At 36.7% G+C, this 16,048-nt stretch overlaps 2 protein-coding genes across 3 annotated transcripts in view; both read left to right on the top strand.

Annotated features, from left to right (window-relative positions):
* ppp2r2aa (protein phosphatase 2, regulatory subunit B, alpha a) overlaps positions 1-1,028 on the top strand; it is a 15,873-nt gene extending 14,845 nt beyond the window's left edge. The window contains exon 10 of the mRNA XM_016463844.1: positions 510-1,028. Within this exon, the coding sequence (XP_016319330.1) occupies positions 510-789 (280 nt within the window). The 3' untranslated portion in view covers positions 790-1,028. The remainder of the gene's footprint in view (positions 1-509) is intronic.
* A 2,428-nt stretch (positions 1,029-3,456) lies between these two features.
* On the top strand, positions 3,457-15,241 carry LOC107671016 (BCL2/adenovirus E1B 19 kDa protein-interacting protein 3-like). 2 transcript variants are annotated; one of them, XM_016463841.1, is made up of 6 exons: positions 3,457-3,539; positions 8,766-9,018; positions 10,325-10,406; positions 10,552-10,658; positions 11,195-11,350; positions 12,918-15,241. In XM_016463841.1, exons 1-6 carry the CDS (start codon positions 3,485-3,487, stop codon positions 12,964-12,966), a joined length of 702 nt encoding a protein of 233 aa, XP_016319327.1. In that variant the 5' UTR covers positions 3,457-3,484; the 3' UTR covers positions 12,967-15,241. The 2 variants fall into 2 exon arrangements, with proteins under 2 accessions (XP_016319327.1, XP_016319328.1); XM_016463842.1 differs by lacking the exon at positions 3,457-3,539 and adding an exon at positions 8,244-8,505.
* The last annotated feature ends 807 nt before the right edge of the window (positions 15,242-16,048 follow it).

The following is a 16,048-nucleotide window of genomic DNA, read 5'->3' as shown; positions in this document are numbered from 1 at the left end:
TTCTTTTTAACTTTTTATTCATCAAAGAATCCTGAAAAAAGTATCGCATTTTCCCAAAAAATATTTGGCAGCACAACTGTCGCCAACATTGATAATTATAATAATAAATCAGCATATTAGAATGATTTCTGAAGGATCATGTGACACTTTATACTGGAGTAATAATGGCTGATGGAAATTCAGCGCTGCATCACAGAAATAAATGATATTTTTAGGGATATTAAAATAGAAACCATTTTTTTATATTGTAATAACATTTTGCAAGATTACTGTTTTTTTCTGTATTTTTGATCAAATAAATGCAGCCTTGATGAGCAGAAGAGACTTCTTTAAAAAACATTACAAGTCTTACTGATCCCAAACTTTTGAGTGGTAGTGTATATCAGCCCTATATTTAAGCATTTTGGTAATAACAGTCATTACCATAAAGATGTTGTTTTTTGCCTTCTAAAGGAAGAAATAATTAATCTTCGCCTCATTATCTCATAATTTTTCATCTCTGGTCTCAGCGAGGTCATGACGGGCTCTTACAACAACTTCTTCCGGATGTTCAATCGCGACGCCCAGCGCGACGTGACCCTGGAAGCCTCGTGGGAGAACGGCTCCCCTGGATGCCCGCTCAAGACCTGGCGCGTGTGCACGGGGAGCCGGCGCAAGAGGAGCGAGATCGGCGTCGACTGCCTGGACTTCAGCAGAAAGATCCTCTACACCTCCTGGCATCCTCAGGATAGCATCGTCGCACTGGCCACAGTCAATAACCTTTACATATTCCAGGAGAAAGCCAATTAGGAATTTCGAACGGCTTCGTCCCCATTCCTAGCTCCAAGAGTCAGACTGGATACACGCCAAGCACAAGGTCTCTCCTGAAACTCATAGTCTTAATATTAACCACTGTAGTACACAAAAACCTTTGGGTTATTCTATTACGTTAATTGATACACTGTAGGCCGGAGGAAGGGATTTTTAGTTGTATTACTGTATTTGTTTTTTTATTTTTATTTTGCACATCGTCCGTTTTAGCTTTAATCGGAAGCATCACTCATTGCTGGGTTATAAACGCAACCAAACTGACTAAGCAACCCGCAGAATCCTGTTTAATAAGTTTGCAGAATCATAATTAATCAATTGGACTCCTCATGCACTGATTGCTCCCTTCCCAACTCAGGCCTGGTGCAACGGGACGTTTCCTTCACCAAACACTCGTCGAACGCCTGATATTCGTCCACAAGTGCAATTGACTTAAGCAGGGTTCCCAAATAGCTCCATTATTCCCTACATTAAGTCCCTAATCGTGGCATTAATTTTATGCAATATCTTAGTCTTTGTGGAAAGGGAGACTTTTGAATCGGTCTCTTTTAATTGTTTTATAGAGAGACACAAATGTTTTGAGTCTTAAGTAAATGTTTGTGCAGATGTGCATGTTTTATGATTTTCAGCATCTTTGCTGATGTGTGTCATTTTATTTGCAGCTTTTTAATACAGAATGGTTCCTATGGGGTAAAGAATGCTCTAGATATTTTTATATGAATTTTCGAAAATTGAAATTATGTCCTTGACAGTATTCAGTGTATTAATGCTGTTGATTGGTGCAGGATGATTCTGTATAATAGAGTGTGTTTACATGGAAATCAGGCTTGCTGTATATGAACAAATCCTGAAGTATGTTACCTTTATCTTAATGGTTGTAAAACCCCAAGTGTAAAATAAAAATTCATTTTAAGACTGAAAACTAAACCTCTTGGGGTCATTTTTCTATTTGGAGTTCAGTAAAGTAGAATCAAATTAAATATGCTTGTATTATATACCAGGTAAGAGAAAATGATACAGCGCAGCAGAATCACTCATCTTTAAACATCTGCTCCACATGTACGTTAGCGGGAACAAATGGGACACCCAGAAATGAATCTGTGCCTCAGCTATTTTAGGAGTTGGTGATCTGTGAACCGAAGTAACGTGTTTTTAGGTTGTCATGATGGCAGTGCATGTAAACATTGGACGCTGTCTATCAATAAATTTAGGAGCAACATCCATACCTTCATATGATCCCTAATGCTTCTATAATGTTTGTAGATAGACTGATATTTATCACATCTCTTCCATCTACTCTTGACCCTCTAACACCAGCACTTTCTATTCTATTTCTATTTTATCTACTTCTTTTTCTTTTTGTTTATTAAAAAACCGGCCTACTAGCACACACTATTCTATTTCTATTATATCTAATTGTTTTCTTTTATTTTTTATATATAAAACAAAACATTTGACCCTCTTAACACTAACATTATTCTATTTCTGTTCTAGTTTTCTTTTTATTTAATAAAAAAATGTTGACACTAACACTGGTGTTCTCTGTTCTTTTTCTATTCTATCTACTTTTCTTTTTATTTATTAAAAAAAACCCTTGACCCGTCTTAACACTTGCACACTCTATTTATATTTTATCTACTTGTTTTCTCTCTCTTTCAAAAAAAAAAAAGACCCTCTAACACTAGCATTCTCTATTCTTTTTCTATTTTATCTACTTGTTTTCTTTTTATTTCTTCAAAAAATTACCTTTTAACACTAGCGTTCTGCTCTTTTTCTGTTCTATCTTCTTGTCTACTAGCTAGATGGATAATTTAATATTAGAATATGGATGAATCAATAATATCAGATGGATACTGATCATTTAATATTAGAACATTAAAAAAAATCTTTAACTGGTCAGATGACCGCAAACCTCAGCACATTTCATTGTTCACATTCCTTATGTACCTAAACTGCAAAAAAAGTTGTGCAAACCATATTTTTTTGCTTCTTTTTCCTTTTTTAGAATAACACTATAAGACTAGTGCATGTCGTTGCATCATCTAGAACCAAAAATTAACTACTATTAATTTTAATTCTTGCACAAGCATTGTAGATTTGAATATAATGTAGCTGGATCTTCATATGCATTCATGCATATTTCTGCAAATATCTTGAAAACGTATAAGCTTGCTCAGAATATGTGATTATCTCTCTCTCTCTCTCTGTCTGTCTGTATGTATATTGTGTATAGAGAGCTTATTTTCGAGCTTACTCATCTGTCTCTGTTAACTACTATTATTTTTAATTCTTGCACAAGCATTGTAGATTTGAATATAATGTAGCTGGATCTTCATATGCATTCATGCATATTTCTGCAAATATCTTGAAAACGTATAAGCTTGCTCAGAATATGTGATTATCTCTCTCTCTCTCTGTCTGTCTGTATGTATATTGTGTATAGAGAGCTTATTTTCGAGCTTACTCATCTGTCTGTTTCTATCAGTTTTACACTTTAAAATTATGCTTCTGTTTTGCACACCTCTGTAGGCTTCTGCAACTTTCCTTTATTCAGTAGGGATCATTGAAATGAATGTGTTGTGAAGAAATGAAGATTGAATTTTGAAAATTGAAATGAATGTTGTGACGTCGCCGCAGATGCGAGGGGGCGGGAGCTCGAGCGGACTGGAGAGGCAACATGTCCACCGCAGCCGCCGCGCAGCTGAACAACAATGAAGAACCGGGACTCAACGGTAAACCTCCGTCCGTGTTTCTGCAGGAAGAACTCGGGAGGGATCCTAATGTCGCTTTAAAACTGTTGTTTGTGTGGGTTGCATTTTTCTCTGGAGCTTTAAAACGCTGTTATGCAACATCTATTGTCTCACTTCGCTCAATGGCTGGAATTTCCTCCTCGCTCGTAGGGGAGGGGTGAAAGGGCGGAGCGTAGGATGGCGTCTTTACGCGAGAGCGAATGAGATTGAATGGGAGCGGGAGTCGCTGTGGCGTTGCATGGCAACCCAGAATGATTGATGGAACGTAAGCCAATTATTCGTTCTAGATTAAGTTCGAGCGCCGTGGAGGCGGGGCTTCGCGGATATCAAAACAAGACGACGATGGGATCTGAGAAAAATGGAGGCGGGGGGCGTGTAAATAAATAAAGAAGTTGAATTTAATTTGGCTGGGTATTGTTAAATATTTGACTGTTTATTGTGTGCCCCATTTTGGTTTAGTTGTTTAGTAGCAGAGTCGTTCCTGTTGAGCACTATTTTCCTGCCCCCTTCGTGTGTGTTAATATATTGATTAAATTATGTTTAAAAAAACTGAAATCTTACTAATTAGTTTCTTTTGTCACAATAATACCACAGTTAAGTGGGCACAGAGGTTTATTTTAAATAATGCCACTGCTTAAATGAATTTTGTCAATGTCCTGTCCTGAAAGCAGCAATTTATTAGGAATTTCAAAATTCTGTGTATTCAAACATGCTTTCATAGAAATATTGTTTTTTAACTTTAAGCTTTACTTTAAAAAAAAAACGTTTTTAAGGACAATTGAGGCCTTTGTTTGTACAGTTTTGGTGAATCCGTATGCACACTATTGTACTTCAGATTTGTGCACTTGTGTGCCACAACCTTCATTTATTCAGCAGATATCACTGAATCACTTTGATTGCGATTCGGAAACAATGAGCTATTAGTGCTTGCATTTAGATATCATTACGGCAAGACTTGAAACTGTTTATTTGCATTATGTAACAGTTCTCTGGAAGCACTGAGCTCATAATATTAATCATTTAATATTAGAACATAAAAAAAAATCATTAAACGGTCAGATGAGCACATTTTCTTCATTTTTCACATTCCTTATGTACCTAAAGTGCAAAAAAAGTGAAGTGCAAACCATATTTCTTTCATTTTTGTCCTCCTTTTTCCTTTTTTTAGAATAACACTATAAGGTTTGTAATGCATGTCGTTTGCATTCATCTAGAACCAAAAATTAACTACTATTATTTTTAATTCTTGCACAAGCATTGTAGATTTTAATATAATGTAGCTGGATCTTCATATGCATTCATGCATATTTCTGCAAATATCTTGAAAATGTATAAGCTTGCTCAGACAGAATATGTGCTGATTTTTTGGGTATATCGGTGGCATTCTGTGCAATGAGTTTAAACATGGTAAAAGCTGAGAGTAGGATGCTCTTGGTTAGATGAAAGCATACAAATTATCTAAAAATATTTGATATGTAATGGGGCGTGTAGCAGCTGTAGCTGCATTTCCCTGCTGATCTGGTTGCACTAGTTGTAAAGTGATGTAATAAAGTAATTTAAGGTCTATTATCATGTGATTTATGACAGGTAACAGTATCTCTAAAGCCGTCTCAAATCTTTCAAGAAGCCCCAAGAAACATGTCCAAACAAGTCAGCAGCATGATATAAAAATTCTTTTATTTTCACCATTCAATCAATTCCTGGGTAAAATCAAGTCTCACCCAATAATAATTTTATTGCATTTAATATTTATAAGCATTTAAATATCCAGTGATACCCAAAAATGCTATCTAGATAGGCAACTCAATAGGTTTTAGGATACAGTCTGTCTTTCAAAGGGTGCAAACTCACGAAAATGAGTCATCCTGTTTACTGCTTAGCGTTTAGTGAGGGTGAATAGTAGGTTTATGGGCGTCTGTGGCACACAGACGGATCTGGGTTACAGACACAGCAGGGGGATGGGAGAGGGTTTGATGTGCCAGAGATTACATAATCCCTCCCTCCGTCCCGCTCCGGTCCTGCAGTGAAGGAACGTCAGAGCTGCTCCAGGATCAGTGTGTTTAGTTGTGCAACTAGAGCTGGTGTGTTATCTCTGCATTCATTTGAATATTTTACCACATTGATGTAGTTGTTCACCACTTTTTTGGCCGCCAGTTTCCACCATGGGATAAAAAAAAAAAAGCTGGCTTAAAGGGATAGTTCGCCCAAAAATGAAAATTCTGTCATTAATTACTCACCCTCGTGTCGTTCCAAACCCGTAAAACCTTTGTTCATCTCCGGAACACAAATTAAGATATTTTGGATTAAATCCGAGAGCTCTCTGACCCTCCCATAGACAGCAATGCAACTGAAATGTTCCCAGGCCCAGAAACGTAGTAAGGACATCGGTAAAATAGTCCATGTGACATCAGTGGTTCAACCGTAATTTTACAAAGCTGCGAGAATACTTTTTGTGTGCAAAGAAAACAAAAACAACGACTTTGTTGAACAATTCTTCTCCAAATAACGTATTCCACCATTATGGAGAGTTCCACAACGCATGCGCGTGCTTTCCTCTACATGTAAACAATATACAGCGCATGCGTGTTTTCTTTCTCGCAATTCTGACTTTCTATCACTGAGTTTACTGACTTTTTCCTCAGAACTGACCCTTTGCAAAGACACGCCCCCCTTTGTTACTGTTGCTACATCTCACACAACACATCATGTTTGAAAAATACAACGCGGAGCAAAGAGGACACTGACAACGTGCAGACAGACCAGACAGAGCATGTTACTTCTGGTATGAGACAAAATGTGCGTCCCAAATCACGTACTTATGCATTATTGATTATTCTATGCCGTTTTATAGTATAAATAGTGTAAGTAGTGTGTTCACACTGAAAATTCCAAAAAGAAAAAGTGTACTTTAAATACCCGGATGATGCACTTAAATAACTGAAAAATGAAGTGTGGAATATTGGCTGCATCCGAAAACTTAGGCAGCTGACTTGCTGCCTGTTTTAGCACGAAGGCACCTCATGAAACTGATTTCAGACAGACTTCTGAGGCAGCGTAACGGTTTAATGATCTACAACAAAATAGAACTAGTTTTTTTGATAACTAAACGGATATTTAATTACTATAATACTGATTTCTCGCTACAAATAACATGAAAAGTGCAAAAAGTTAGTCAGAAATATACATTTACACACAAACTGACCACCAAACGCAACTTTCAGACGCCATCTTTATTTTTGAGCTCAACCGTCACGGAATGGAACGCACAGGATTGTGGGATATCAAAGGCAGCGAAGGATACATCTATGCTGCCTTCAAAATTCGATCATAAGAAGGCACCTCCGGAGACAGGAAGTAAAGCAGAATTTGGATTTGGACGTGCCTTCCTGCCTTGGAATGCTGCCTCCGAAGGTAGCATTTTAGAGTTTTCGGATACAGCCATTGAACACTTCATGCACTCAACTCTCGCAGCTTTTATTACGTCGCCAATGGGGAGGGGCTATCAAACTCTGATTATTAATGACAAAATAACTTATAAAATTCATACACTACACAGTTGAGTATATAGTGTATAGTGTTGCATTTGGGACGCAGCTAAAGTCTCAGCTTTCAAATGTTGTCAGTTTTTCAAATTCAAACAATAAATACCGTTTTGTGGCTCTTTAATGTATCGTGACAGATTGCTGTAGTGCCTCAGCAGCACGTGAACCGATCATCTATTTCTCTATACTAGGTCTAGCACAAATTAAACATGAATGAACATCAGAAGGTATCTTCTTTCAACTGCGGAAAGACGTCAATACACACCATTTTTCAAGTTCAAGTCCACCGACGTTAGTCTATTCTCCTGTCTGGTTTGTTTCACGGCTTTGGTTTGTTTGTCGGACAAAATGGCAGATTCACTGTTATGATTGGTCAGATCACCTGTCAATCAAACTCCCAGCAAAGGGTCGATTCTGAACTCTTTTCTCAGAATTGTGAGATATAAACTCACAGTTGCGAGTCCAATTATGAGGGAAAAAAGTCACACTTCTTTTGAAGTTTAATATCTTACAATTCTGACTTTATAAGTCGCATTTGCAAGTGTATCATGCAATTCTGACTTTTTAACATACAATTTTGAGTTTATATCATGCGATTCTTACTTTATAAGTCGCAATTTTGAGTTTATACCACACAATTCTAAGAAAAAAAGAACTCTGAGATAAAAAGTCACAATTGACCGTTTGCAAAGACCTTAGTTACTGTTGCTATCCCCGACAAACAATGCCGCTCTCACACTACAAATCACGCAGTGAAAAATACATCGCAGAGCAAAGAGGAAACTGGATTGGTCAGATCGCCTGTCAACTATCTTTTATATTTTTTATTCAAGGTGTTGCTAGGGTGTTCTGAGTGTTTACTGGGTGGTTAATCTAGTTGCCAGATTTGTCTGGGTTCCCTCCTTCAATATAAGTCTGAAGTCTTCTCCATTTTGTGTTGTTGTGATGCAGTGAGACAACAAATGCTCACAGATGAAGAGCTGCTGGAATGCATTCTGCCATGGCAACATGCCAGTAACTGTGGGCAATTACAAGAGTTTAGTGTTGAGGGCTGGTGAAGGATTTTGCCATAATTAGATGTGCTGATTTAAACAGGACGCTGGCTCATTAGGGCTGCATGATTATGACAAATGTTGTTGATTAATTCCCTTGATATTGCAATGATGAGTACACATTTTAAATGACTTATTTTGTTTGGAGCAACTGCAGAGACTTCAGTGTGGACTCAACCAACCAGAACAGCATAGCAATACCCTAGCAACATCCTGCCACTCCATTGTGTTATTGAAGCATCATGGGACCTGTCTGTGGATCTTTCTGTTTTGCCTAGCAACAGTGCGGGGAAGACGGGACACATGTGTGTCTCATGTTTGCATCTGGTCAACAGTGGATGTTTGTTCTCACAAGTCAGTCTCATGTTCCCTTTTGAGCAGAATGTGCATTTTTGGCTCTCTCTTCGCTTATTCTGTGCTGATGTCAATCCCACAATCCCCTGAATGGGTCTGCCTAAAGAAAGAATTGAAAACGTTTGCTCAGCTCCACACCGGTGGACTCGTATGCTAAGAAACTCTCATTTACAGTGGATTCAAAATAAATAAACGAATAAAGTCGGCCCCTTTAAACGATTGATGCACGCTAATGCTAATGACTGTTTGGGTTTTTTCAGGGTCCTGGGTGGAGCTGGAGATGAACGGAAACACGCAGCAGCAGAACCCCAGTTTGCTCTCGCTGCTGGGGAACAGGAACCAAGGCGAGTCCCAGGCTTCACAGGCCCTGGAGACCGTGCAGGAGGAAGAGGAGGTCCTGATAGGAGGACTGGAGCATGTGCCTTCCTCCTCCTCTATCCATAACGGAGACATGGAGAAAATCCTACTGGATGCCCAGCACGAGTCCAGCCCCAGCAGCTCGTCTTGCAACAGGTACGAGCAGAGAAACAGGCCGCTCACAACCCTTTATTCTCAGAAACTCCGCCCTTCAAACCAGAACACTCAGAATGATTGACAGGAAGAGAGTGTTTCTGATTGGCTAAAGATGAATGTACTGCTCCCAGGACAAGGGTTATTATAGATAACTAAAATCACTTTTTTTACTTGAAATAAAATATATATATATATATATTTAAGCTAGTTTCCAAGGCAACATTTTTTTTCAACATTTTTATTTAGTTTAACTTGATGTACTAAAATAACTAAAACTTCAATAAAATAAGTGAGCTATATAGAAATATAAAGAAAAAACTATAAAATGACAAAAACACAAAACAAAATTGCTAAAACTTTCACAAAAATTAAAATGGAAAATGTTAAAATAAAAATTAATTTGAACTGTTATTAAAAACTGTATTGTATCTCAATGATACAATGATTCACTGCCCCAAATTGCAGTTATTTTAGTATTATTTATATACTATTAAAATATGTATTCATATTTTGAATTGGCTTTTACTTTTATATTTTCAGTTTTCATTTCATTTTTTGTCATTTTATTATGTTCTTTTGTTGTTTTTATTTAATTTTCTTTTTTTCCTAGTTATATCGTTTTTTAATAATTATATTTTGTTTCTAATTTCTATTTAGCTTTATTTTTATTTCAGCACTTCAGCAGAAACGTATATTTATTTCAGTTAGCTGCCAATGCAACATTTATCATTTTCGTTTAAATTTCATTTAAAGTTTTTCATCTAATGTTTATCATTTCTTTTATTTTAGCTTTATTTCAAATGGCCAAAAAGAGTTTGTAATAGTTTTATTTTTAATTAACAATAACAACACCTCAAGATATTTTAGTGACATCAGTCAGGTAATAATGGCATTTTGTGTAGTATTAAAAAATCACTTGGAGGACTGTTAGTGACCATATTCACTTGTAACTAATTGTAACTAAGGTCCACTTACTTGTATAACATTAACCAATGTTTCATGCACCAAAAAGTTTCATATTTATTTCTCTCATTTTCAAGACAAATACAGCACTAGTACCAAAAAATAATAATAATAAGACTGAAGACTGAAAATGATAGTAAATTCATAGATTCAAATTCAATTCATCCACACAGGCTCATCTTAGGGAGGAGGCATCTGTGGGCAGCACTGCTTTGATTTAGCAGTTCTATTCTTAAGTCTGCAGCTCTCAGTAACGTTCAATTCACTCCTTACATGATTCAGGCATCTGTTGTTCTCTTGTTCAACGTAATCAGTATTTTACATTTCTCTGATGTGTTTACAGCCCACCACGACCACACAGTCCTGACCAAGATGAGGGGCAGATCACGTTTGATGTGGAGATGCCCAGCGAGAGAAACTGTCAGGTAAGAGCAGCGCACAGAATATGAATCTACAATAATCTACAGTTATCATTGAGCTACTATCTATCAGTGATAGTGCTGTTATTTAATACGCACACTGTAATGAGTGGCATTTATCAAACATGCTGGTCTTTTCTCATCTTTTTAGTCAGAAGATGATAGTCTGGAGAAGGACAAAGAAGATGATATCCTCATGGATAAAGGGGAGAGTTGGGTGGCAGACTGGTCCAGTCGACCAGAGAACATTCCTCCGAAGTAAGAACCTACATCCAAATAAAACCAGTTTGTGTGTATGTTCATAATTTTCCACATGAAAAATGTATTAATTCCAAAACAAATCCAATGTACCTAATTCATAAAATAGTCTGTTCTCTGAAACTGAAATATAATTGCAATTTCTTTTATTTTATTATTTTTATAAAAAGTTTATTTATTAAAAAAATATTTATTTATTTATTTAAAAAGTATGTATTTTATATCAAATGTATTTAATTTGTATTAAAATATTTTACTTTGTTTTAAAATATTTGTTTACCATTATTTTTTTTATTATTATTATTTTGTTGTTGTTGTTGTTATTTAATGTTTTAAAATAATTTTTTCAAAATGTTTTATTTTTATTCATTTCAAAAAGTCTATTTTATTTATTTAAAAAAAGTTTTTATTTATTTCATTTCATTTTAATCCCTCAGTGAAGTTCCAAACTCACAACAGAACTGTTCTGCCATTTAAACAGTATTTGACACAAAGTTCAATGTGATATAAGTATGCTCTTCTTTGACCGTTCGCAGGGAATTCCACTTCCGCCACCCAAAGCGTTCTGGATCGGTGTCTCTGAGCATGAGAAAGACGGGTGCTATGAGGAAAGGTGGCGTGTTCTCCGCCGAGTTCCTCAAAATGTTCATGCCCTCGCTGCTGCTCACCCACATCCTGGCTCTGGGACTGGGGTGAGTGTCAACACACACACACACACACACACACGAAGACCTATACCAGCTCTACCTATCGAGATCTAATCAAGAGGCTATTACTTTTTTGTTGTCTTAATATTTTATTGCCTAATGCATGTTCAGTTAAAATGGACTAAATTGTTTGTAAATAATTGTATTCTTACTGACATTTTTTTTTTTTTGTGTGTTTTCACTGCAAAAACACTACAAAATGGGAATATAAAGGCCTTTCCACACTGAGCGCGAAAAAGCGAAACGAATATCGGACACAATGACACGCGCTGGAATAAAACAATAGATTTCTATGGATGCTTCTACATAGACCGCGAACATTCGCGCACCGAATTTAATTAATCTGCATCGACTTGTCTGTCTGGATCTCCTTTTTGCATCATATACTTTGTGTAAAAAACCCTAAAGGCCTTTCCACACTGAGCGCGAAAAAGCTAAATGAACGCGATGACGCGCTGGAACAAAACAATAGATTTCTATGGATGCTTCCACATAGACCGCGAACATTCGCGAAACCGAAAATGTTTCGGTTCCGCGTTTTTTTTTCGAACCAGTCTGATGAATCTTTTCAGTTTCGTAAAGCGAAAGCACGGGCTGTCCAATAAGATTTGAGCTAGGATCACGTGACCGGAGCAGCTGCTGTTGCACAAAAAGGCAAGAGTTGTGGCACTGTTTCGAAAACCAGTGTAAACAAACACAGAAAAAGAGTATCCCGGATAAGAGAAGAGAGTGGATTTATTCTCACATGTTCTTTATACAGAATAACATTTCTATTAATTGTCCACTGAATTATGTGATCTGTAGAGCACCGTCAGTTTTGTTCGACGTGCGCGAGTGTTATGAGTCAGAGTGCGTTCACTCTTTTTCTACACATGAAATATGAAAGCAAATAGACATATGATTATGACGATATATTTTCTGTATGTGTTTTGTATGCAGCTCATGGTATTTTTATAGCAATAAAGGATGTTTATGACAAATATTAGCAGTGTAGCGTTATTAAACATACAAAGAGTGCATGTGTCTGCTTATTAATCAAAATCAACTAAAGATCACAATTTATTGTTACAATAAATTCAAGTTATTACAAGCACTCGATGATGGTTTAAAGTGGGTAAGCAAATACATTAATGATTTTTTCAAGTGTAGCTTGATGCTAATTGTACTTCTAATTATATTTTAGGATGTAGCCTATTCTTGTAAGCATTATAGATAGTTTGTGTTTCTGGTATAGAACCTTGTTTATCTTAATTTAATGCCACCTAGCGTGCAGGCGTGAATTAGCAGAAGGCAAAAAATCGTTTCGCGTTCGGTGTGAAAGCATCGTTCGTCTGCGATTCGCCTCGCTTTTTCGCATAACGCTCAGTGTGGAAAGGCCTTAATTTTTCAGAAAAGCTACAGCAAATCCAGTTATTTTGGACAGAAATATGTTCAGAAAAAAAAAAATTCTTTCACCAAATGATATAGTTAATTCATCCAGCATTTAGACTAGCATTGCAAATATATATAAATAAAGATACAGAAATATACTAAATCTATGTCCTTTTTTTAGGGTCTACATTGGGAAGAGATTGACTACACCCTCCACCAGCTCATTTTAAACCTGAACAGACCCCAGTGCCTGGATGCTCCATCATGAGCAGCGGTGGCACAGCAGTGGCCAATCGTGTGATGATTCCTCTCTCTCTCATTCTCTCCCCCTCTCTGACTTTCTCTTTATCGTTTCTTTAATCCACGGTCCTGATTTCCCATCACACATTCTGCTTGTTGACCTTTGGCTGTGTCGCATTTTCTTGCCCTCTAACGCTGTGGCTTACTGACATGTTTTAGATGTTTTTATTTGGACATGTAGTGAATTATTCACTGATGTTTATTTTTCATGACACGCTACTGTACAAGTTAGAGCCCCACTACAGCCACAGCCATAATGCACTTTTATTTCTGCATGACGCACTTCATATGTAACTAATATAGAGTCTGGATGTGGCCCAAGATATCTTGGGAGTATATTGACTCTCAATAGGAAATTTAGGAGGGTTGCTATAGGAGGGTTGTGATATTTTATTCTAGAGAGATGATTTTCTAGAGAGATGATTAATTTATTCACTTCCCTTCTTGTCACTGCATCAAAAATGCATGTCAGTCATTTACTTTCATTGGAGAACGATGACTGTTTCATGACAGACCAAGTCATTCATTCTATGTCAGTGCACATGCTGCATTGCTTTGGACTGTTACGACAATTATTTAGAGACTTATTTTGCATAGAATGTAAATCTTAGAGGTTCCACTAAGTTCTGTTTTAGGCCCTTTTCTGTTTGCTCTTCACTTCTGTAAAGATCTAAAATGACAGGCTAGAACCGAAGCATCACTTTATAGCAGCTTTATAGTATAAAAATATATAAGTAAATCACAAATTTACATGAACAATACATGGTTTTTCTAATCGAAAGACCTTAAGCTAAAGAGATCAGCATGGACGTACATCTGTTTAAGAGCCAAACTGGTCGCTACACACAAGAACACACACACTCTGGTTTGCCTTGATGCATATCCTGCTCGCAGCAGTTTCTGACTGTGTATCTTAGTGCCAAAGGGTTTCCACCGCCAACCCAACATGAGTCGTTTGCACCTCTCGTAGACTCAGTCTGGGTTATTGATCCTGTCAGTCACTCTGTTTTGACAACACCTTACAAAGGCCTTTGGTTTTACTGTGAACACCCTGTGGATATTAGGCATAGTGTTGCTATAGTTGTGTATTATACGCAGTTGTACGTACTTTTGTCATAGCAACAGATCCACACTCGGTGTACATATTTATATGCAATATGGTGTAGTTTTACAGATAAAACTACTCATTTAGAAGACTTTAACAGGTTTACACTCGCTGATTTACATTTGTCACGAACATGTCCGGGTCATATTTCATCCCATTTGATTGATTTTATTTTAATTTAGAAAGATTTAAGCATTAAAAGCATTTTTTTTTTTTTTACTTTTGATTTATGGGTAAAAGATAACCAAGACATTTTCTTGACAAGTCTTTTTTAATTCACCCTCACAGTATCTAGTAACACTTTTACTAAGCAAAGTGTTTCATACAAAAAAACAGTACAGCAAGAGTTTTGCTACCTAAATCAGTTAACAGGTCACCCTTTGCATTAAGGCCTTCTGTGTCATTGTGCCACACTTTACTTCTTTACTCTGTTTTCATGCTTTTTTTCTTTCTCAGAGGGGGAGTGGAAATACAAGAGGCCAATTTAGTGTCACTTCAACCGTGCCTCGACTTTTGTTTGCACCTTTTCTGAGCCCCATTGCGTGCGTGTGTTCAGAGATTTCACATCAGGACGTGACAGAGGTGAAGTTTTCCCCTGCGTGGGGTGAAATGAGAACTGTGAATGGAATAGCTGTAGCTCATGTCAGATATGATAAACTAGCCCTGCCCGCTCTGTTTCGGGTAGGATCACCATACGAGATGTTTTACGCACATTATGATGTTTTCTTTCTCTGTTATATCTCTCTTTTGTTTTTTTGAGTTTTTGCTTTAATCATGAGTGTGGATACTGGAGGGCGGGGCCCTCGTGATTGACAGCTCCACCATGTGTTTCGTTTGCATTCCCATAGCGACTGGAGTGATGAAGCAATGAACATGTAGTTTCGTGTGTTTTGCTGGTATTGGAGGAAAAGTGATATTAAAATATAACCTGACATTCATCTTTTCTTTTGTTGTCATTCCATTGGGTTTTGCTTTTGCCATGTGACATCTTGGGAAGTTATATGAAACCCGTCCTTTTTGTTTTACCTCCCTGTTATATTCATCACATAAATATTCTTGCATTAATATGCATGTAGAACCAAACAAATGTAGATTAAAACTACAGTACAGTTAGTTTGGTGCTGTATGGCAAGGATTCACAATTTTTTTTTTTATGGAAATATTTTATTTTAAGCAAATTTTTCAATCATTTCAACACATTTGCATGTTTATAATTCTTTATGTTGGTAAATGTTCACATGAAATGCAGGTAAACAAAATATTTCATCTTTTTTAGTAAGTATTTTATTTTTATTTTAACATTAGTTTTACATTTTTATGATTTAATAATTAATCGTATTTCATCAATTCACAAAGCCCCTGCAGCTTTAGCACAAACCCCAGTTTGAAAAACCCTGCTGTATATGACATGAAATAGAGAGTGCTTTAGTTAACCAACAACAACAGTCTCAAAATTATACAAGCTTCATGTAAGTCCAAATCCTAACCAAATTATAGGGAAATGATGATTATGGCCTCTTTGAAATGCTCCCCTTTTTCCTAAAATTTTGACTTTTTCTGAATGTTGTCCCAGGAATTCTATAGTTCAAACTGTAGTGCATGGTGCTAATAAAGTCAAGGTCATGGGTTCGATTCCCAGGGAATGCATCGACTTATAAAATATATTCCTTAAATGCAATGTATTAAAGTATCAGGCAAATGCATTAATATAAATGACCAACAAGAGACAAAATGTTACAAACAATATTTTCCCCTTCTTGGTTCAGTGCTCTTGGTGGTTTAATTTCCACCAAACTCAATTTTGCATGTCTCAGCAGCTTTGTTTTGGAGAGGATGTTGCTCAAAGTCATGTAAGAGACCAACAAATTTGGCTCCATACGGACAATACAGGCTGTATCTTTGCAACA

This window comes from Sinocyclocheilus anshuiensis, unplaced genomic scaffold (genome assembly GCF_001515605.1).
Source record: "Sinocyclocheilus anshuiensis isolate Anshui unplaced genomic scaffold, SAMN03320099.WGS_v1.1 scaffold332, whole genome shotgun sequence".
Lineage (NCBI taxonomy): Eukaryota > Metazoa > Chordata > Actinopteri > Cypriniformes > Cyprinidae > Sinocyclocheilus > Sinocyclocheilus anshuiensis.
Note: the sequence above shows the minus strand (reverse complement) of the source record. Positions and strands in the feature narration are given on the sequence as shown.